The 25,171-nt window shown below is 41.5% G+C and overlaps 1 protein-coding gene across 2 annotated transcripts in view; it reads right to left on the bottom strand.

The window, feature by feature from the left end:
* The window catches only part of P3H2 (prolyl 3-hydroxylase 2), a 168,072-nt gene that overhangs the window by 41,149 nt on the left and 101,752 nt on the right, over positions 1-25,171 (bottom strand). For both annotated transcript variants that reach the window (XM_066602103.1, XM_066602111.1), the window contains exons 2-3: positions 15,350-15,493; positions 11,301-11,490 (exon numbers count right to left, since the gene is read on the bottom strand). In XM_066602103.1, coding sequence (XP_066458200.1) covers positions 11,301-11,490; positions 15,350-15,493 — 334 coding nt within the window. The remainder of the gene's footprint in view (positions 1-11,300; positions 11,491-15,349; positions 15,494-25,171) is intronic.

The raw sequence follows: 25,171 nt of genomic DNA, 5'->3' as shown, positions 1-25,171 counted from the left end.
GATCTATTTTGCACCTGTTATTTTTGTGGTTGCAAAACAATAGGACCGCTCTATCTTGTGTGTGTTTGCACACCATAGAGCCCCGTAGAGGTCTATAGGAGGTGCGCAAACACACAATTGCCCGCACGGGTATGTGCTAAATGCAGCACGCACCTGCAATCACAGGCACCGCATTAGGCTAATTAGCCATTTAAATCAGGGCAACATGATTCTGACAATGGTGTGAACGAGTGGTGCCTGAGCGTATTTGCATAGACAGGAGCGCAAAATACACTCATTCATTGTATTAAAAAAATTGCGCACAAGCAGCGTATTACGTAACATGCTCATCTGTCGAAGCCCTGAATACAAAACATTAAGAGGAGAATAAAGGCCCATTTACACAGGAAGAGTGTCGGGCAAATTGGGAAGAGATGCTCATGATGACAATCTTGAAGCAACATGGCTTAGTGATTTGATATGTGCAGGTGATGGTGGCTAAGAAGGCCAAAGAGAGAGTATAATAAACATCCTTCTTAGAGAAATGTAATAAGAATTTGTAGTTTACCAGTCGAAAACTAACAGTAATTCTCAACCAACACTTAAACCACAATAAGAATACACCCAAGAACAAATCTGAAGAATTAAACCTTCGGCTGCTGCCCCAAACATTGTCAAAGCCAGGGATTTTTGGCAAGAAATCAAGCTTCATCTTAATCAAAATTCCTTAGAAATAGATAGAGAATATCTGCAAGTTTAGGCCAGTAGAACATTTGTAACCGCAAAAGACAACACGGACAGGCTGAACGAGTTCTGTTTCATTTATGTTTAACAGGCAGCATTTGTTTGTGATCCTTTTGTAATTCTTGTAGTGAATTGGATAATATGAGAACATTGTTCACTGATTATGTAAAGCCAAAACAGTTATTTGTACACCCAAAGAAAAAGCAGGATCACAGTAGAACATTTCAGAACGGTACAAACCCGAAGCATACCATAGATAAGAGAATGAACTGGAGCAGGGGCGTAACTATAGAGGATGCAGGGGATGCGGTTGCACCCGGGCCCAGGAGCCTTAGGGGGGCCTATAAGGCCTCTCTTCTCCATATAGGGAGCCCAGTACTATGAGTAAAGCATTATAGTTTGGGGCCCTGTTACGAGTTTTGCATCGAGGCCCAGAAGCTTCAAGTTACACCTCTGAACTGGAGAGTATACTTTAGGACATTACATAACTCATTCACCAACCCAATATTTTATCTCTATACTAAAGACTCTCAGCTCACAAAGACACTAGTATAGAGCATTAAACCATATTGAATCTCAGTCTGGACTGTTCCTCACATGCGGTTTCATCTCTCCTTCGTTAATGAGAAACCCAGTACTGCATTTTCCACTCAACATGAAAAATTTTGTGTGTGTGGCTGGAGAAGTTGGGAGATTGTGTTTACAATGGAATTCACCAGTCGCATAAAAGTTTCCATCATGTCCTCTCTACAAGAACGTTGCCAATGGCATTAAGAGATGAGTATGAATTGGGGCTTTTATGTGGCACACAAGTGTACTCATTCATTTTAAATTCCATTTTCAAATACCCTATAAGGGTAACAGAAGGGGACCCTTATCTATCATGCATTGTGAAGACCAGATACAAATGGCATCTCTGCCTCTAATGAACAAACCACATCTATGCAGTAGATGTGCAGCCAACTGATATACATAAGAACTGTGTTATGCTCCATTTCCCATGACACTGCAGTGATATTACACACTTTCCGTCCAGAACAGCTTACAGCCGTTTGCTTGAGCTCCCAAAAGTGATGTGTTCTGCGATCAGCTTATCATTTGAGGACTCTCACAACAGAAAGGGTTGCTCTAAAGCAGACAAGCCCTATCACTGCAATCAATGTAGCATAGTATGCAAGACTGAAAAAAGACAAATGGCCATCCAGTTCAGCCTGTTTTCACCCACCCTGCTTGTTGATCCAGAGGAAGGCAAAAAAAAACCCAGTGAGGCAGAAGCCAATTTACCCCAATTTTACCCAATTTTGGGGTAAAACATTCTTTCCCGACTCTATAATGGCAGTCAGAATAATTCCTGGATCAACATTATTGAAAACTTCCACCCTGACTCCAAGGCCAGCAGCCGGATTAACAAGCCTTTTGGTTATTCAATGTATGAATGCCATGTTTTCGGCTTACAAGATCAAACTGTATAACTTATTTACATTTGGGGTAAAGTTTCCCTGATAACCCCCTTGTACTTTTCAGAAAAGCTTTTGGATTTTCTAAGAAACTTTTCAAGAAGTTTATGACAGCAATTTAGAATCCATCAGTAGATGGCTTGCAACTAAGTCATCTGAAAACGTTAAATTATGATAGCTTTATGCAGATTTGCATGTTCAAAACTATAAAGCAGACTCTCTTATCTGGCAGGACAGCCCAACAATAAGCTCAAATGATTTGACTTCATTTAACTGAATCTACCAAAGGATTTGATACCTAATTTGCTGCCAACAAAACTGCTTAATGCTGAACTGCAGCATAAATATTGCTGAATGTATACAGCAGATGATGCATGGATCCAGACTCCTGGAGGGAGAAGCAAATAGCTCATTTCAGCCAGCTGGCTAGTGACAGCTACATTTTTATGCTTCTTCCATTTAAGAACAATTTAGTTTATGGGAATAAAGGTTCTGATTAATGGTGTGTGGGCTCCACACCAAGTCTAATGCTCCGAAGACATGAAATACACAATGGATAACTTGTACAGGCAAAGAGATTAGTACTGGTTTCTATTTGCGTAATGAGATAATTTTCAAGTCTATTTCAGCTTTTTAAAGTTCGATGTTATTGCTCCCTCTGGATACTTTATTAATTTCAAAGGGGGATATCACGGCCCTGCCAATGGAAATACGTTATCTAAACAAAGACCATACTGAGGGAATCACAATATTTGGCTCCCATTCCACAGAAGGATCTGGTTAGTACCGTGTTACTATAGCACTGGTTTTACACAATCCCAAACATATTTGGGGGTTTACTGAAGAAAGTAACGTAAATGTAAAGTTTGGCCCTCACCTGAGTAAATGAGGTCATGTATTGGAAAATCTTACTCCTAGCTGGATTGCTGGTGCTTGGAACAAGATTTATGGCCTACACAATGGACAAGTCATGTAGTGCAGTTCATGCAATCACACAAACACTTGGGCTAAGAGTTCATAAATCTATCAATGGCAGCAATGCTCCCTGAAAGCCAATATATATGGACTTCCTCCTGAAAGTGTATGTAGTCTTCTAAGCCAATTTACAACAGATGGATGGCATCTGGATAGTAGATAACATAAACCAAAGGAAGTGGAATGGAAAACAAACATCTTCCATTGTAAAGGTTGGCAGCTATGACATAGCCTGATTTTAATACACATGTTCCTGTCATGTTTAGTACATTAACCCCTTAAGAACCAGGGTGTTTTGGTCCTAAAGGACAAGGCACTATTTAAGAATTTTACTTATTTGGTGGTTTTATTGCCCTTTTTTTCCCTCCAGCTACCAAATTTTTTTTTCAATGACACACAGGGCTATTTTTATATTTGTTTACAATGACTTTTTTTCATTTTTAGTTTTATTAAAGGGTAAAACTTTTTTTTACATTAAGGGCGCCTACCCACTTGCGATTTTTTTTCCTTTGCGTTTTGCGTTTCTTCTGAAGAGCAATTAGGATAGAATGTGTTCTTGTCCACTTGCGTTTTTTTTTTCAGTCCGTTGCAATTTTTAACATAGGAACTGTCAGTTGCATATGTGTCCTTATTTTTCTCTTAATGCACCCATGAATGTCAATGGAAATTAACGGAAAAGGCGCGAAAATGCCGCGAAAAACGCGCCAAGACGCGCGGAAAACGCTGCGTTTTTCACGCACGAAAATCGCAAACGCCAGTGGGTAGGCACCCTTATAGTTGATTTTTTAAATTAGTATATTTACGCTAAAATAAAGGACAGGAACGGGTTTCTCATTTTGTTTAGAACGCTTTGATATTTGTATAGTCTCAGATTACATGGCACATATGGCGACAGTTTTGGTTGGTATCAGTGGTGGGTCATTCTTATATATAATATTATATCTTTTTTAAAATCTTTTTCTGTAACTTTTTCAAAAACTTATTTATAAAACTATTTTTTTTATAAGAGCTGAGAGCTGCCCCTGATTGGTCCCTGTGCTGAGCCAATCAGAGGCAGCACTCACTCACCCATTCATGAATTCATGAGTGGGTGAGTGAGAGCTGCCTCTGATTGGTGAGGGCTGTGACCAATCAGAGGCAGCTTATTCAGCAGGCGGGGATTTAAAATCCCCCGCTGCTGAATACTACTCACAGCAGTTCAGGAGAACTGCCGGCCGGCCGCGGCTGAACTCCGTCTGCCGGGACAAGGTGAGTATATATTTTTTTTTACTTTTTGCACAGTTTTGGATGATTTTCAGGGAAGGGCTTATATTTTTAAGCCCTTCCCGAAAATTCATCCTGAGATCGCCCGCAGCCCATTGCTTTCAATGGAGCCGGCTGTATTGCCGACTCCATTGAATTCTATGCGCTGGACAGCGCTGCACTGCTCTGGCCCGTTTCTAATGAAACGTGGCTAGGAGCAGATTTTTCGGGCGATTTTTCGGCCCCGGTCACGCGATTTGCGGATGCGCATCCATCATGCGATCCGCAAATCACAGCAAAAAACGCCCGTGTGACCGAGGCCTAAGGGTGACTACCCACTACAGTTTTTTTTCACTGTGAAATTCGCAGCGTTTTTTTTTCTGCAGGGGTCTATGAGACTTGCAATGTTAAAATCGCGATTTCACGGTAAATTGCGATTTTGCGCGATCGCAATTTTAACATTACAAGTCTCATAGACCTTTTGCAGTGAAAAAAACTGTAGTGGGTAGTCACCCTAAAGGAGAAGGCAGAAGTAATTCCTGTTCCTTGTCTTTCACTAATAGCCAAGGACCTGACCTGTGCCTGCTAGATTGCAGAAGCGGGAGCTTTAATCCCATGCTGTATTTTTACTATTGGCCGTCATTAAAGTCCTGGACCAAGCACCATAAATTTACTGTGCATGGTCCTTAACGGGTTAAATGTTTCCCCGACAATACACCATGATGATCAGGATGCTGGTCTTATTAATGGGAAATAGTCTATAAACCTGCCTGTGTTTCAGTGGACTGTTCCCCCAGGATGACAGCTGATCATCCAGAACGGATTTATGAGGGTTGCTATCCAGTAGGGGGCACTAGGGAGCCAGCTGTCTTCCTGCAGGATAAGAGCTAACTTGCATACAGCTTTAAGATACTCCTTATTTGCAACCATAGCAGTATGATAAGATTCTGTTGACATATCCTTGTAGATCCTTCTTTCTGAACAAACTTGGATGAAACTGAGCTGTAATTATAAGGTAGGTACTATATTATTCTAGTCAAAATATGGCATAACACTAGTGTTGGGAATGGGCGTTCCATAACTTGAGCTTTCCATGAAAAAGACATGGCTGTACCAGCAATAGACACTATCAAGACCGGTGTAGTACCATTGGATTGGCGCATTGCTAACGTGGTTCCAATTTACAAAAAAGGGAGCAAAAGTGAGCCTGGTAACTACAGGCCAGTTAGTCTCACTTCAGTAACGGGAAAAATTTTCGAGGGGATTCTGAGAGATGCCATCGATGAGTACCTCAAGGAGATTAAGGGAATAACTCCTCACCAGCACGGATTCATGAAGGGTCGCTCATGTCAGACAAATCTGATCAGTTTCTACGATGAAGTAAGCTCTAAGCTGGACCTGGGAGAATCTATTGATCTTGTATATCTGGACTTCTCTAAAGCCTTTGACACCGTGCCACATAATAGGCTAATATACAAAATGAGGCAGCTCGGACGGGGCGAAAACGTGTGTAAGTGGGTAAAAAATGGGCTCAATGATAGAAAACAGAGGGTCGTAATAAATGGTGCGTACTCTGATTGGACCACAGTCGCTAGCGGGGTGTCACAGGGTTCAGTATTAGGCCCCACTCTGTTCAACATATTTATCAATGACCTGATAGAGGGGCTGCACAGCAAAATATCAATATTTGCAGATGACACAAAATTATATAATATAATTAATGCAACGGAGGACAATGTGCGGCTACAAACGGACCTGGATAAGATGGGGGCTTGGGCAGAAAAATGGCAAATGAAGTTCAATGTTGAAAAATGTAAGACTATGCACATAGGCAGGAGGAACGGATGTCACCAATATTCACTTAATGGGGTACCACTAGGGAAAAGTGATGTGGAAAAGGATCTGGGGGTATTAGTGGATAATAGACTAAACTGGAGTAACCAATGCCAGTCAGCTGCTGCAAAGGCAAATAAAGTCTTGGGGTGCATTAAAAGAGGTATAGGGGCGAAGGACGAGAACATTATCCTTCCATTATATAAGGCACTTGTCAGACCTCACATGGAATACTGCGTACAATTCTGGACACTGGTGCTCAGGAAAGATGTTACAGTGCTTGAGGGGGTTCAAAGAAGGGCAACTAAACTAATACATGGAATGACGGGACTGGAATACGCAGAGAGGCTATCCAAATTGGGACTATTTACTCTAGAAAAAAGAAGGTTAAGAGGCGACCAAATAACCATGTATAAGTACATGAGGGGACAACACATGGATCTCTCCCGTGATCTGTTTACACCCAGGACCACTACGGTAACAAGAGGACATCCGCTACGATAAGAGGAAAGTAGGTTTCATCACCAACATAGAAGGGGATTCTTTACTGTAAGAGCAGTTAGACTGTGGAACTCTCTACCGGAGGAAGTGGTGATGGCAAAATCCATAGAGGAGTTTAAAAGGGGACTTGATGTCTTTCTGGAGAAGAAGGATATTACAGGATATAATTATTAGGTCAAGTGTCAATCCTGGTATATAGGCAGGTAGGAACTATTAGGGGTTGATCCAGGGAACAGTCTGATTGCCATTAGGGAGTCGGGAAGGAATTTTTCCCCCAAAAGGGCTAATTGGCTTGTGGCCTTGGGGTTTTTTTGCCTTCCTCTGGATCAACACAGTAGGATAGACAGGCTGGACTAGATGGACATTGTCTTCATTCAGCCTTACATACTATGTTACTATGTTACTATGTATGTAGTATCAAATAATAGGTTCATCTAAATTTGAGACCGTTGTATTTAAGCCCAACCCTAACAAGAATACAGGTTGCGGATGGAACTCACTTGTAATAAAATGTCCAACACTGACCTAGTTCATTTCTGCATGGAGATTTTTGGGGGTCACACAATGACATCAGTTTTGGACAATGAATGCAACACATTCATGTCTCAGAGACTGCTGGGTACAATCTTCATTTATACAATTACTCGATAACAACAGCCAAAGGGACCAAAGCCCAGTTTGCAATGCTTGTTCCAGGCCAATATACTCCGAGGTAAATCTAGCTTTAGACATCAAGAGTTCAGTAAATACTTGGACATCTTTTTGACAATGAAGTCTTGAATTTACTACTTGCAGTTTTGTTCTGCTCCTGCCTGAAGATGATAGATTATGTTGAAAAATCAAGATATGAAATATGTGCACGCTTTATACGCCAACAACCCGACACAGAAGAGATGCATACTACATCATAGACTTGTAAACATTTACTAAACCTGTTGAGGTTATGGAAAGTACTATGAAGCCAAATTGTATTCTGGATGGAGTCCAGACTCCCAACAAGTTCACTTCCATGAGCAGAGCTTCTCAAATGCAAAAGCACAATCCTTCTTACACAGATGGAGAGTATGATTTATTTAGCATTGCATCACGTCTTTTCATTGCAAGGTTGGAAAATGATAAAACGTTTATTCTTATTAAAGAGGTTTTCCACTGAAATACTATTGATGACCTATCATCAGGATAAGTCATCAATAGTTGATCAGCTGGGGTCTGGCACTCGGGACCCCAACCGATCAGCTGTGTGGGCGCATGCAGTCAGTGCCGCATTAATAGAGGTCACAGTGGAAGTCTCTGCGCCGACCTCCGTGTAGTGGCCAGCGCTTGTAACTGCAGGCACAGCTCTGATTGAAATCAATGAGAGCTGTGCCTGCAGTTACAAGCGTCGGCCACTACATGGGAGGTTGGCGTGGAGACCTCCGCTCCAAATACACAGAGGTGAGAGTGGAAATACACGAGCAGAGGATCCCGACTGATTAACTATTGATGACCTACCCTAAAGATAGGTCATCAATATTATTTCAGTGGAAAACCCCTTTAATCTTTATTATTTCCTTTCTGTTTCAAATAGAAAATGGCTATCCCAGGTTCACACCAGCGCTATGACTTTCCGTTGTTTGGCTCTGTCCTTAGAGCTGAAAAATGGAGAACTGGAAGATACAGCATATGCTAGACGCCAATTGTGCTACATGGACCATTATGGTTATATTTGGGTTTGTCCATCATCAGGCATTACCTCTGATATTTTACTAGTGAAAATAGTACAGCATTCTGCACTATTTTGTATGCCATTTTCTGCCTGATCTGCATCAGAGCCCAACGAAGATGTGAGTAGAGTCTTATACCTCGTTTCCCCTAAAATAAGACCTACCTCAAAAATAAGCCCTAGCATGATTTTTCAGGATTTTCGGGGAGGCTTGAAATATAAGCCCTACCCCAACAATAAGCCTTAGTTACAGTTCATTTAAAAAAATTAATAGGAATGCTTTAAGGATGGTAAAAAGGGCCGTAGAAATGCAATTGCAGGTCATCCTAGCCACTTAATAAGTAGACTCGGTCCAGGTCCTTCCCGTTACTCTCCAGAGCCCTGGCACGATTTCCACAGTCCATGGCTCAGGCAATCGATGCAGTTCTCAGAGAAGCAATCACAGCCTTTGATTCGTGGAGGAGGGACTGCAGTAACCATGAAGAGACCCTGTGTTGGTGCTTGAGTGCTTTGTCTGCGTTTTTGCTGCTCAGAATACACAGTAAAACGCCAATAACAACAAAGATCTGAGCACTTGTGTGAGTAATAATAAGGGTTGGAAGTTCTGGGCTCTGTCTTATTTTGGGGGAAACAGAGAACTTCTGTATATACACTTTTCAAATACAGATTTATGTTGAGCGCTATAATGAAAGGAAATAAACATTTCTAAACCAGTAGATCACATACTAAAGTTTTATTCCCGTGATAAAAACTGACATGCTAAAAGTCTTGGGACAGGAACTAATGAAGTCCAACAACTTAATGAGGCATAGATTCCACAAGTGAATGGACAACGTCTGGAGGGATGTTGAACCATGCTATCTGGATATCCAAATCACAACTTTGTCATATTTGTAGGCATTGGATGTGAATAGACCTCTCAAACACATCCCTTGAATGCTCAATTGGTTCCATGTTTGGTGAACAATATTTATAGGAATTATCCAAAATGCTCATCAAACCAATTCTAAACAATTTGGGCCTGATGGCACAGTATACTATCCTGCTAAAGTATCCCATCATCCTGGTGGTACATAAAGTCAGTGAGAGGTCTCGGTCACACAGACGTTTTTTGGTCCAATTTGCAGACGCGCTTACGATCTGCAGATATATATACCCAATGCATAGCAATGGGATCGGTCACATGTCCGTTTTTGATGCGGATGTGCCGATAATTATATGACACACCGATTCGCAGAATGCATGTAACTGCGTTCTGCGCAAATTGGTGCTTGTATATGTGCTCAATACAGCCGGCTCCATTGAAAGCAATGGGCTGCCGGCAAGCGCTGGAGGAATTTTCGGGAAGGGCTTAAAATATAAGCCCTTCCCTGTAAAGCATCCTGAAAATGTGTAAAAATAAAAAAAAAAGTATACTCACCTTTTTGCTGCAGCCGGAGTTCAGCCGTGTCCGGCCGGCAGTTCTCCTGAACAGCTCTCTGTAGTATTCAGCAGGCAGGGATTTAAAATCCCCGCCTGCTGAATGGGCTACCTCTGATTGGTCACAGCCCTCAGCCAATCAGAGGCAGCTTTCACTCACCCATTCATGAATTCATGAATGGGTGAGTGAGTGCTGCCGCTGATTGGCTGAGCGCAGGGACCAATCAGAGGCAGCTCTCAGCTGTCATTCAATAGCGAACATTCAATGGGTGAACACTGTTCTCCTCTGCCACAACTGTGGCAGAGGATAGTGGGCAGCGCTCGGCCCTTTCGCTGAAAACGCTGCTAGGTGCAGATTTTTCAGCGAATCGTCGGCCTCGGTCACGCGATTTGCGGATGCGCATCCGTTATGCGATCCGCAAATCGTGCGCAAAAACGCCCATGTGACTGAGCCCAAAGGGCTGTAAATGGTCACCAAGCAGTGAAACATAGTAGGCACAGGTTGATGACGTGTTTAGGAGGACCAGTGGATCCAAGCCATGCCATGACCACACACCTCACATCTGTATGAAACCACTACCCACTTGCACAGTGTCTTGTTAAAAACGGGGTCACATGGCTAAATGGAGTCTGGGCCAGACACAAACCTTATCATCAACCCGAAACATTTGTACCATGACCCATGGGACTATGCCATATATTGCCAGTTTTCTAGGGTTCAGTTGGCAACTTCATGAGCCTAAGTTAGGTACTGTGTTCTGTCTCGTGGTGATAACAGAGGCACTATGGTGGGTCTTCTTCTCCTATATCCCATAGAAGCAAAAGAACTCTGTGCTGATATGTGGAATATGTGTGTAGGGCCTTGTCTGCTATCATGGGAATTTCTAGCTAGATGTCTCCACTCTCGTTGTCCACTATGGCTGGTAATGCCATCAATTAAGTATTCCTGGTACAAATGTGACACTGTGGAATGAGGAATGTTAAATACCTGCACAATTTTGAAATGGGATGTACCATCTGTATGGCACCCACTATCATGACATGTCGGAGCTCTGATTGACACTGCCTTAGCATGGGCATGCTGGTCTGTGTTCAGTGTTCAATCTCCCTTACAAGATAACACCTCATAGCTTATACATGTGTGGGCGTTCCCAAACTGTTACATGAGGTATCGCTACTTCATAAATTAATCTACCTACTGCTACCCTATGACCTTTGACATGTCTGTATATACTGTATAGAATCCATTCAATATCGCAAAGGCAAAAAACCCTTACTATGTTGTAAGGACTAACTCACTCATAAAAAGTGATATTGGGTTATCAGAAGACACTTTCCACAAAAGCACCTGTGGCGTTTTCCTCGGTCACATTATGTGCCCTTAAATCGCTGTTGAATTTTTATATTTTTAAATATTGACAGTATTCTGTGTTATGCGCCACAGTTACCTGCAATGCCTTCATATAATGTTGCACGGTAGTCCACATATTCATACTCATCAAATTTTTGTGGTCCCCCACACATCGTTCTGCATTCGATGTCAGCTCGGTAATAGCCTTTCAGGGCTTCTTCAAAGTGATTGATAGCTTCCTCATATTGCTCTTGGTCATATAACTTTATACCTGTTTGGTATTCATCCTAACAGTAAAAAAATGACAAATATTAGTTGATTCTTTGTATAGGAGTAACTATTAGAAGATAAATTTGAGGACATGATCAACAAAGAACACTATACAGGATCTAAAGAACAAAAGTAGTCCTGATTTTCAAGTTCTGAAGACCTTTAAGGAACCTCAAAGGGGTTTTCTGAGACTTTTTTCTAGGATAGATCATCAAAATCAGAACCGCGAGGCCCAACTGTGTGCACTCCTGCCAATCAGCTGTTTGAAGATGCGTGACATTTGGGTGAGCGCTGTGGCTTTTTCATTGTATACTAGGCGTGGGGCTGTTCATTTCCTAGTGGTGGTGCCTGGTATTACAGCTCAATCCATTTGAATGGGATTGAGCTGTATAAAGGTCATGTGGCCAATGAGCATGAGGTCACAGGCCAAGGAAATAGTCACAACTGTAATAATCGTTACTGTTATAATATTTGGGGAAATAGTAAAAAGAACCTTAAAAATGTAGTCTAGTAACATAGTATGTAAAGACATATGTCCATCCAGTTCAGCCTATTTCTCCCCCATGTTGATCTAAAGGAAGGCAAAAAAACTCCAATGAGGTAGAAGCCAATTTTCCCCATTCAAGGGAAAAAAATTCCTTCCTGACTCTAATATGGCAATAGGAATAATCCCTGGATCAACAACCCATCTGAGGTAATTAGTGATTACAACATATAACATTGTAACGCTCAAGAAAGGTGTCTAGGACTTTCTTGAACTCTTTTATCAAATTTGCCACCACCACGTTCTCAGGCAGAGAATTTCACAGTCTCACTGCTCTTACAGTAAAGAACCCGCTTCTAATTTGGTGTAGAAACCTTCTTTCCTCTGGATACAGAGGATGCCCTCTTATTACAGTCACAGTCCTGGGTATAAACAGATGATGGGAGAGATCTCTGTATTGTCCCCTGATATATTTATACATAGTTATTAGGTTACCACTCACTCATCTTTTTTTCTAAAGTAAATAACCCCAATTTTGATAGCCTCTCTGGGTATTGTAGTCCACCCATTCCATTTATTACTTTAGTTGCCCGCCTTTGAACCCGCTCAAGCTCTGATATGTCCTTCTTGAGTACTGGTGTCCAAAACTGTCCACAATATTCCATGCGTGGTCTGACCAGTAACTTGTAAAGAGGAAGAACGATGTTCTCGTCATGTGCCCCTAGACCTCTTCTGATGCACCCAGAATCCTATTTGCCTTGGCAGCAGCTGCCTGACACTGGTTGCTCCACTTAAGCTTACTGTTAACTAAAATCTCCAGATCCTTTTCCATGTCGGTGTTACCCAGTGGTTACAAGATCCTATTTTGTGCTAAAATATTTGCTGCGTTAACGATTTATAACAGTGTTCTTATCGGATGATCCCACGTCTATTACGTTGGTGGTTATGGTAGATGTTGCAGCACTATGCTTTTCCAATACAGAGAGTGGAGTAAGTTGTTCTTCCATATGACAGCAGGTTCATTCTGTCCAAGGTTTACATTGCACTTCTACAGACAAAAATGAGATTGGCAGCGTTTATAGGCTCTGATACAGATGGATAGGTGCAAAGCTGTTGAGACTGTATAAAGATAATGTCTGGGATAGTTCCGCTCTCCCTACAAACTGCTGACTGCTTATTTAACTGGGGGACCAACTACATATGACATAATGCTCACAACTGATTTGGTTTTTCCACTTTAGTTTCCAGAATGATTTAAATAGGAAATGTAATTTCCATCTGTTGAACCACGCAAAATATATTTTCAGGCAATGAGCAGTGAAAGTATTGTATTTTGAGAGGCGGCAGAGTCAGCTAAAACGCGTAATGTTATTACACATAACTGTTGGGAATGCCTGACAGTGTAATGATTTTTGAGTATTCGCTAATATGTCTTTTTCTTTCGATAGGCACCATTCCAACTTAACATAGAATGGATTATACAACTGTGCACAGACTTGATATGGAATGACAAAAAAAAGTGAAATTTAAGTCCAAAGATACCAACTAAAGCCAATATCAATTCAAGGAAAACAAATCTGTAAAGAGTGTCAATCTATGAACAAAGACTCAATAATAGCCCATGTGAAGCATGAGATCAGGTATATTTTTTGGCTCACGGCCTCCATGCTTGACTTAACATTTTCGCAAGTCATAGTTAGTTTTTAATTCGTTCCATTTGTTTAGTACCATTTGTCTAATAGTGTATATCCAGAGCCATTCCCTGGAATTTGCAATCTGTGTGAGCAATGAACCTTTTAATGGAGGAGCAGTCAAGCTCTTTTGAATCAGTGAAAGTGATGATACGAGGCACAATGAAGAGTGGGTGAGAGGTGGTTTCCTCAGTGAAAGATCATTCTTGCATGACCAAAGGGAATTTTTGCTTTCAAAAGACCTTTATACTGATGTACTGTGTTGATGTCATCAAGGTTAGTTTCATATTGAGGTAATATGGGCCCGATTTATTGTCAGTATTACAAGTCTCAATACCTGGTACTTCTGTAGTTCAGCTGAACTAAGTCTTTATCACCTGGGGGGTCCTGAGTAGTGTTGAGTGAACCAGAACCGTGTATAATTGTGTTTCGGGTCAAATTTTGATAAACGTTCGATTACGAACGTTTGTACCCGGGCCCCTGAGCCTTTAGGTACGCCCCTGCCTCCAAGAATAAGTCAGTTTATTCTGACAACATATGTACCAGCAGTTTGCAGCAGAAAGATGATAAACAGTCTTTAGATCAAAAAGCCTGGAAGATGTTTAAATAGCTGCCCACTAGGCTGCAGCCGGGCAGAAGGGTAAACATTACTCCCACCAGGTCAGGAGCTCTTCCTGTGATGTTCTTGCTCCTCAACTCACTGATACGCACTGCCTAACTTGGCAGCCTTTTATGCCACAGTAAGGAGTCTAGCTACTCACAGTTGAGCAACTGGAAACCAACCAGGAAGACCTGGACTGGATTCTACCTCGCCCAGTACAAGTGTCTGGACGAGACATATATTCCATCCAGAACTCTCCGCTGTCCACGCTGTTCAAAACTTTGTTAAACCTTTGTTAAACATTTATTCAGTCCTCACAGGGAATTTGAACTTGTGATCCTCTGATTGCTCCTATTATATACTGCAATACTAAAGTAGTGATTTTTCATGCTGCCTTTCAAGCTCTGGGTATCTATGCATAGCAGCCATGTGATAGCCCATTTACACTCTCAAATTGTGCTGCTGAATGTGCCAATGTGGTGTGGGAAGGCCCCCCCGACGAACTGTTTAGATGCACGGTCAGCTTTGCTGCAGAATGTAAACGGTTAACTACCACAATCAAAGCCGAATGTGATAGTGGCTGTTAGCTGTCAGTAACAGCTCTGCTCCAGCCATACTTCAGGTCCTGGCCCTGAAGTCATTAACATTAGTAGGCTTGAGGGAATAACGTTTAGGAATAATAAATAGCTGAGGCCTAGCTCTAACATAGCCAGCGGTGAGTCCTAGACATTTCCTCATGTACACACTTAGATATTTTCTTTACATGTCATTTGTCTGTGTAAGTGTTACTTTTACTACAATTGGGGGCAGTGATAGTGGAAAAAAGTTGAATCGTTCAAGTATTATGGAGAATAGAGAGACTGTGAAAATAGTGACATTGTCTAATGAGCTCCAAAATGAGAAGGCATGGAAATCTATAGTCAGATGGACTGGAAATGAGTGCAAGATTGTCATTGGGAAGTACTTCTTAATAGGAAACATTTGATGGTGCTTCTATCCAACAGTGTTCACACTGTCGGACTCCACTGTACTCTATACCTTGTCATGCGTCAAAGTGGGCGTTAGGCCGGATGCTAAATCAAGGAAGGATGTGTACTTACCATATATATACGTCTTTCTCTGTCAATCAGTGGTGCCTGAGATTTGTCTTGGTAGCTCTTTAAATTTTGCTGTACTTCCATATGCTCTGGGTTGGCCATGAAGAAAGTATGTGCAGCTTCAGCAGCCTTATCCAACTGGTTTAACTAGGAAGAAATGTGTTCACAGTAAGTATTTTATGTTTTGCCACAATCACACAGCATCTAACATCTTAAAAGCACATTTCAATCTCAGATAAGACCACTTGATCATTGGTAGAATAAAAGGTAGATGGAGTGGGCAATCCCTTAGGGACAAACATTTGGGGGGGGGAAAGACACAAAAAAGACAAATGCTTTGCCTTTCTGTGCAACCAATTGAATGCTGTGTCCAAGGAGTTACTTCTTCCTGGTGTCTGACAAGTTCTTCCCTATAGTGCAATTACATGAATAGTGGTCCATTCTAAAGTTATCATGGTGAACTTTGGGGTCTGAGTTTAGCCTTTCAGCCACTGCCTTGTCCCAACCTTGCTGCTGGTTTTGAAGATAACTCGGCAGTGATAGTCTGGTCATGCTATAATTTGATCTATATATGCTATCTCAGTGGACTTCACATCCAGTGGTGTATAGTAAAGGTGGGTAACAGGTTGGCTAACGCCAACTACCCCAACTCTTTCAGTCAATTGCCATGTGACAGATTGGCAAAAGTATTCACCAAAACCTGTGCCTGCCATACAGTTTGGTAATCTCTTACAACAGTATTGCTCAGTCTACAGTTTGCATTCTATCACTATTACAGAAATTCTAGCTGAATCTATGTAGAAAATGTTAAATGTTTAAGTCTATAACATTGTTATCATGTAGCAAGGGTAAAATTTACACTGGGAAACAATATCTGATTTAATTTACAGGTATTTATTTTGCTCTGCATTATTTGTAGGATACTAACGATTAATCATATCTGCTCTAGCAGTTATTAAGCTCTATGTGATGGCAAATATAGCGGTTCCCTCCATCAATATCTACCAGGCATCTTTGTACCAGGTCCTCCCAAAGGACATTAATTACAGTACATTAGCGTTAGTACATTTCCCTCCAAGTTGAACTGATATGTTTGATGAGGCTCTGGTTTCCTGACGTGACATCACCAGCACACAATGCTTTCCTGTTCATAGTGACGTCGCTTACGGAGAGCAGGCTTTCCCCTTGAGCTCTGAATTCCAAAGCTATGAGATTTGCTCTCTTACACCATGTTCTGTTCTGTATGTGGCTATTAGTTGGGATTCTGTAACATTTTAAAGCAGCCCTTCAGGGCTTCAACAATTTTCATATCTTCCAAGAAAGGTTTTGTTTAGTAACATTTAGTGGATAAACTGCAGTGGATTCCTCATTCTAGCAATTTTAGATATATATTGGGTTTGTTAGTAAAACAGCAGAGCAAGGATAATCAATAGAGATGAGCGAGCATACTCGTCCAAGCTTGATGCTCGTTCGAGTATTAGGGTGCTCGAGATGCTCGTTACTCGAGACGAGCACCACGCGGTACTCGTCTCGATTAAACGAGCACTGACCATTGAATTCAATGGAGCCGGCAATACAGCCGGCTCCATTGAAAGCAATGGGCTGCCGGTGATCACGGGATGAATTGTCGGGAAGGGCTTAAACATATAAGCCCTTCCCTGCAATTCATCCAGAAATGTGTAAAAATAAAAAAAAAATATACTCACTTCTCCCGGCAGATGTTAGTCCATTGAATTCAATGGAGCCGGCAATACAGCCGGCTCCATTGAAAGCAATGGGCTGCCGGCGATCGCGGGATGAATTGTCGGGAAGGGCTTAAATAATGAAGTAAAAGCCCTCATATGAATTAGAGTTTAGTTGTCCGAACCCTCAGATAATGGTGTAGCTGGATGATTATCGAATATATATGGCAGCTGCTCTACTTTCTCCCTGCAGATGATGTCGGGAGAAAGAAGGAGCGAGGATGTTAAATTTCTACATCTGAGGCTTTTGCTGTAAGCAGCTGCCAGAACTGTCCGGCTGTGGCATAACTTTCTAAACACATAAATGTTTGGTTGAGTCGAATATTCGTGCGCATGGGGTTACTGGTGGAAGCAGTTGTCTGACCATTTGTCCAACAGTTATTGAAGGTCTATTGGCATCTTGAAAGAGCAGCAAGAAAGAAGGTGAAAAAGGAGTCTATTGTGAATAGGATAGACTTTGGCAAAGCATAACAGCAAAGAATTAAAGATGTGAGAATAGGCCCAATAGAGAGTATCTTTTTTAGTAAGTGACTTCAGTGGCCACACCAAAGTATAACACAAATACACTTAAAGGGGTTGTCCCGAGGCAGCAAGTGGGTCTATACACTTCTGTATGGCCATAATAATGCACTTTGTAATATACATTGTGCATTAATTATGAGCCATACAGAAGTTATAAAAAGTTTTTTACTTACCTGCTCCGTTGCTGGCGTCCTCGTCTCCATGGTGCCGACTAATTTTTGGCCTCCGATGGCCAAATTAGCCGCGCTTGCGCAGTCCGGGTCTTCAGCAGTCTTCTATGGAGCCGCTCGTGCCAGAGAGCGGCTCCGTGTAGCTCCGCCCCGTCACGTGCCGATTCCAGCCAATCAGGAGGCTGGAATCGGCAGTGGACCGCACAGAAGAGCTGCGGTCCACGGAGGAAGAGGTTCCCGGCGGCCATCTTCACAGGTAAGTATAGAAGTCACCGGAGCGCGGGGATTAAGGTAAGCGCTCCGGTAAGCTGTCTGTACGTCCCTGCATCGGGGTTGTCTCGCGCCGAACGGGGGGGGGGTTGAAAAAAAAAAAACCCGTTTCGGCGCGGGACAACCCCTTTAAGGATCACCACGGTATAAAAACAATAATTGAACCAGCACAAAGAATTACCTAACTGCATACTAATAGACAATTCTGAACACATGAAAAAAAGGAAATGTCTATTAATGCAATGCTCACAGCACATCTGGGAATGTTTTGCTGGAATTTTGTGTACTTGTGTAATTAACAAATTATAAAGGGTGTTTCCAGGGAGTGATTACTTCATTTTACCTTCCAGCTATTATTTATGAAAATCATCTACCTCACAGAGTATGTTTGCTTACCATCAACACATAGGCCGTGAGAAAATCGCGTTCTTGTTCCCGCAATTTTTGAGTGTCAGGGATGCTTTTTCCTGAGAATAATCTCGCATTGCATCGCTGCTGCCCTGGATAAACATCGCACGATTTACTAGCGCAAAAGTCAATAGGACTTTCTAAAAAACGCATTGCACGAAAATTGCAAAAAGAGGCTCCATAGGGAAACACAGTCAATGAAAAAATAAATAGCAAAACACAAAAAAATAGGACATGCTGCTATTTTTTTTGCAACATCGCATGAGTGAAAATATCACAAATGGGAATGAAGGTATTGAAAATCATTGGTTTCATAATTCTGCATTGTCACAAACTCTCGGATCGCATGATTTTATCGCAAGTGTGAAAGCACCCTTAGGGCTCCTTCACACTGGCGAACATGATTTTGCCGCGAGAAAATCACTGCAAAATCGCAACCGAAAATCGCAAGTTCATGCCTTGCAATGCAATAAAAAGGAGGCTCCATAGGGAAACATGGGCGATAAAAAAATTGCAAAACGCAGAGAGATAGGACATTTTTGTTATTGCAACATCGCAGGAGTGAAAACATTGCAAATGGGAATAAAACCATTGAAAATCATTGTTGTCATAATTCTGTGTTTTTACTCACTTTCGCATTGCATGAAAATCGTACAATTTTATCACAAGTGTGAGGGCCCTCTTAGGATCACTCATAAAGCGTATAGAAGATAATGGATTTCATTTACACTATTAGATGCTTGAAGTACGATCATCTATATTTTAGAACCCTCTGTAGAAAGACTCCAATAAAGTGACTGACAATGTCTTAGCACAAACAATACTAACCTTTACCTAACTTTTCAGAATAAGCTGCTATCATATGATTTGCATCCTGTATTTGTTCCCTCTGCTGAGTGTATATCTGATTCTCAATCCTCTGATGACTGATGGAAAGAACCCGCTGCTGTAGTATGTCCTACACTGAATGATCACTACACTAGGAATAGCTGGTGCATGGCATCTTGGGATCAGTAACGCAGTGCCACATGATGGTCGCATTACGATCTGCTCTCAGATAATGCACTGGCCTCTTCTCTGCGCAGCAAAAGCCAACATTTAGAGGTCATTGAGTTACTTTGCAGATTGTTGGCTGTTCCCAAACCACAGTATCAAGAGTGTACCTGGACTAGTTGAACCATTAATAGACATCAGACAAAAGATCACAGTGGCGAGCCATGTTTGGTTGATTCTAGAAGTGATCATCGGGTGGCAAGCCTGGTATCTCAGCAATAGCATACTACAGTGGACTATCAGTAAAGCAGTGAGAAAGTTAGACAAATTACCAGGCGGTGTACCTTGTGTCAACTGGAGTTCAATAGCTAAAGGCCGACAAGAGTGCCACTGATGACCTCATGTCATTGCCAACAATGCCATGCAAGGGCCCAGGAAAGACACCAATGGACATTAGACACATAGCAGAAGGCTATCTGGAATGACAAGTCCTGTTTCCTGCTGAACAATACGGGTGCAGGGTCCGCATCTAGTATTAAGTGCATGAAGCCATATCTCATGGGTGTACTGTTAGGGTTCAACAGGCTGGTGATTGTGGTATCATGGCATTTTCCAGCATGGCCTAGGACCATGCATTATCATACCACATTCCTCGAATGGTGAATGCTACAGGGACCTATTAGTTGTACCCATATATCCAGGTAGTCTTTCCTATCCACAGTGCCACCTTTCAACAAGACAACGCCTTGTGTCATCAAGTCTGGAACACTAGGGAGGGGTTGGAGGAATACGACAATGAATTATCCACATTGCTTTGGTCTCCAATCTCACTGGATTGTAACCACATGGAACTGATTTAGTGTTGATATATCTCTTGCACCATTTGTCTTATATTTTATAATATTCCGAATTAATACCTGTGTTCGCCTTGGAATGCATCTATGAACAGGCAGAAGTAAATAAGTACATCTCACTTAAATATAATGATCTACCGTTTTATCATCTGCTTCTCATCTGTTGGTATTCAGTAAAGAAAATCTAATGACAACATCTTAGTATTACAAAATGCCCTGTAATTATAAATCATTGCTCTAAACAAGTGTGAGTGGCATTGCATATTGATGCCGATGCCCTGGTGAAATCACAAGGTAAATAAACTGGTAACCACCCAAAAAGAAATGTTCCCAGCCAACATCTAAAGATTCCATGATATACTTCAAAGTAAATATTTGAAAAAGGAACATCACAGAGTAGGAGAACGTTTCATACGCTAGAGGACTTTTCCCCTGTGTTGACCTCTCTGGTTTTAGCGGGAATAGAGACTAGATCTCAATTCACTTAGTTTATCCAAAAGCCTTACATAAGAAAGCGGTGAGATGTTCAGCTGCCAGCAGAAATACATCCTCCCAGGTTGGCACGGATGAAAGCAAACATACAAAGAGAATACTGTGCATATGTTAGCATCAACAAGCTATTAACACAACATCAAACTATGCTGGAAACAAATCTGTGCCAATGCAAGGCACACCTGCAGGCAAAGGGCCAGTCACAATGTTACAGCTTGGATATGTACAATTGTTCTTCAGCCGATGCAATACATTTTATGTTTAAAATATATACAAAATACAGAATGTATATATTTAAATGCACCCCACATTTGGAACTATGGGATGTTGTTAAGCACAAGGCACACCAAATGCACCATTAAAAAAGCATAAAAAAGAAAAGTATGCTTTTTTTTCTCTTCTACTGTATATATTACATGGTTAATACTGTACTAAGTAATATATGCAAGCCTCTGTGTTTTTTCTTGTATATCCCTTGAAAAGCAACAAAGGAATGGGAGTTATTGTAGGGTATATAATTATCTGACGATGTCCCATTTTCTAACGGCCCTTACATAGTAACATTAGTATGTAAGGCCGAATGAAGACAATGTCCATCTAGTCCAGCCTGTCTATCCTACCGTGTTGATCCAGAGGAAGGCAAAAAACCCCAGGGCCAGAAGCCAATTAGCCCTTTTGGGGGGAAAATTCCTTCCCAACTCCCTAATGGCAATCAGACTGTTCCCTGGATCAACCCCTAATAGTTCCTACCTGCCTATATACCAGGATTGACACTTAACCTAATATTTATATCCTGTAATATCCTTCTTCTCCAGAAAGACATCAAGTCCCCTTTTAAACTCCTCTATGGATTTTGCCATCACCACTTCCTCCGGTAGAGAGTTCCACAGTCTAACTGCTCTTACAGTAAAGAATCCCCTTCTATGTTGGTGATGAAACCTACTTTCCTCTAATCGTAGCGGATGTCCTCTTGTTACCGTCATGGTCCTGGGTGTAAACAGATCGCGGGAGAGATCCATGTGTTGTCCCCTCATGTACTTATACATGGTTATTTGGTCGCCTCTTAACCTTCTTTTTTCTAGAGTAAATAATCCCAATTTTGATAGCCTCTCTGGGTATTCCAGTCCCGTCATTCCATGTATTAGTTTATTTGCCCTTCTTTGAACCCCTAAATTCCTACTAGGGTAATTTGTAAATCCAGAGAGGTCAGAAAACAGCACAATAAAATGGAAACACATGAAACACACATAAATCTATACCAGGTCCAAAAAAGGGTGGAAATCCCAAATTTACCCTAGGTATACTCTATCTGTCACCCTCACCTAGACAGGGTAATTGCCTTGAAAAGGGCGGCTCTGTACAGGATTCTTACCCTTCCGCCTTCCTGTTATGCCCTAGGCAATGAAACAATGGCAATACAATGTTATGTGGTCTCTAATGGTAACAAAAGAAGCCACCTCCTGATAATTCATATGACAATGTTTTCCTCACAAATACCAACAGCAAAAGTGGTAAGACACCCATGCACAAGATAAATCAAAACATCCTTCCATGAAAGCAAGTGAAATCATTACCTACACCAATGAACCACAACCAGTAATATTAATTATTAATGGGATGGAAAATGTGCATTAGGCCTCCTGCCCACAGGCAACTATTTGCTATGGAATCAGCGACTGGCGTCCGCACCGCGGATCCTCAGAAAATAGCACACATAGCATGCTATGGGAAATCGATTCTTCCTACACACTTGCGGAAACCAATTGTGGTCTCTGCAAGCGGAGGAAAAGTCACACCATGCTCCAGTTTTCCATGGATTCCGCGCGTACAGCTTCCATTGAAGTCAATGGAAGCCGTCCGATACGCAGCCCTTCCGCAATGACTTTGTGAAAAGGTTGCAGATTCTGCGTCATCGCTAAGCGATGACATGGGGAAAGCAGTAGTTTAAAAAAAAATCTGTACTGCGCTTGTCCGACGGCGAGCCGTGCGGGCCATCCGCAGTACAGAAGAAAACTGAAAGTGACAGGTACAAGCGGACGCCGCTGCTCCCAGGGACAGATTACGCATGTGAAATCCGGCTCTGCCGTGTGCGGGAGCCCTAAACGTCTCACAATCAATGTGTCAGCATGCAATTAGATAATCACCAGTTCTGACACATTTCCCAAACTCCAGTCATAAAGGGAGCATTAAAACACAGTTAACTTACAGGAGAGAGCAGGCAATAAAGCCTGCATTACCCCAAACAAGGTGATGTATTATTGGCGTCCGTTCTCATCAGCAGCATCGCATGTACTCATCTGCCCTGACATATAAACTGTGCTACGATACACACTACATACACGGTTTAGATGTATCACGTAATGTCATGCAAAAACACCCCCTCCAGTGTATAGTGGCATAAAAAAATATTTTAAAGGGATAGCGTTTTGCTGTGTTATTAATTCCTGTGGGGCATTTACCGTGTATTTTTGATCAGTGATATTATCCCCTTTTAGATTGCCACAGGGCACTGTAACTTTGCAGGCTTCAGTGCCCAATAATATTGTCAGCCACAGTGTCCTGTGACATTATCGGACATCCCTCAATAAAATTCATCAGGCAGTAGAAGAGGCATGGGCCGGCAGGGGTTAATAGGTTTGAAGATACTATCCTGCCTCATGATTGAGATGAGAAGAGGTGAGGACAATTGTGAATGCTACTTAGTGTGAAATAACAATTTACAGTGTTATTAGTTTATGCAAGGATATAGTTTTATGTAAATTACTTTCAACATTTTTTAAAATAGGACATCAGCTGTTCAACATTTTTATAAATACAGAGACGTTTTCCACATCCGTATTGACAGTACTATGTTTGATGCCTTATTCCATCCCTTCATTTGCTTGTATATAACATGGACAAGCATTTCAACTTTTTCTATGTCTCGCCCAATCATTCCTCCTGGTCGTGGGAGCCCCCCCATAGAAGACCCATTAAGCGCCACCTCCTTCCCTCTTGTCCCATTTAGTCCAGTCCTATATATCTTTATATTTATAAGATTTGGGTTAGAAAACAAAAGAGAGTGAGAAAGAAGAAAGCGCGAAAAGAGGACAGTTCTAGGGGTTAGGTAAAGGAAAGTGCCTTAGGTCCGAAGACCAAAATTGATCATAGGATTTCTCTGAATTTCTGTATGGAAGGGTATAGTTTTACACTAGCTTTTGTGTATGGTCTTCCATCAGCAGATAGCATGGAAATTTAGTATATACAACATAGTACATGCCATTTCCTCCCAGGACCTTTCAGTCACATAAAGTAAAGATTCTCCAGAGACATGAAAAGGGGATTTTTAATGTTTGTTCAAATGTACATAACCCAGAGCACGTAAAATAATATTTGTTGTCTATTGCTCAGTTTTGTTATCAGGTAAAACAAGCCATAGCCCATTAGCAAAAGGAGATGAAGAAACAAATTTAGTAGACATTGTAGCAAAGAGAGAGTTTCGAATCCACAGTAGATAGTAACACCGGTCGTCGTATTTGCTGCTGTATTAATTATTCTGAATAGGATTGAAGGTATATCTACTTAGGAATTAATGATATGCTGTATATAGGCACCTAAAAAAGTTTGATGACCGCTTTAGCTCTGTTACATCCGCGCTTTTCCAAATGTTATTTTAATCATTTCTAGTGTGCCTTACACATGGGTGGCTATGTATGATGTTGTGGGATTTTTGAAACAAGGTTTTGCTACACCCACAAACATTCTGTAGCTTTAGTGTTTAATGTTCCAGAATTTGCACTTCATCTTTCTATCTGAAATCCTACGTGTACTGGTACATTTTTTGCTGTCCAGATCTGTGTTCTGCTTTTGCACTTAAGAAATTTACATAAAAGAATCCTTCAGATTTTCAGGATCCTTATGCAAGAGTAGTTGAGTTAGTGTCAATATCAACAAATGTGTTCCCCTTATATACACGTCTTTTACTTCCAGAGAAAATACAAATATTTTCCCCAGTAAGCAGTGTGTGCAGCAAATCTTTAGCCTTGTGTGAAGCCCTCTGATGTTCTATAAATGCTGAGTCTGACAGCTGAGATGCAAATAGTACCTGCTAAAAAAGAAAACAAGCTATGGAGACCAAGAGGAGAGAAAAACACCTTCAAAGGAAAGCACTAAAGAACTCCAAAAATGTGTGTGCCCAGTCCTGATTGACTTAACAGAGTTACTGATGGTAAAATGTGAAAGGCTTATTGATGAACAGGAAGAAGTATGAATGCGGGGTGGATAGTACAAGCATCCTTTCATACCTACTGATGGCACAAACCACTTTTTATTTATGATGTCAATGCATGTACATTAGAACCTATGAAAAAGATGAACTACAAGATTATTTTTATG

Source organism: Eleutherodactylus coqui, chromosome 1 (genome assembly GCF_035609145.1).
Source record: "Eleutherodactylus coqui strain aEleCoq1 chromosome 1, aEleCoq1.hap1, whole genome shotgun sequence".
NCBI lineage: Eukaryota > Metazoa > Chordata > Amphibia > Anura > Eleutherodactylidae > Eleutherodactylus > Eleutherodactylus coqui.
This window is presented reverse-complemented; position numbering and strand designations above follow the sequence as displayed.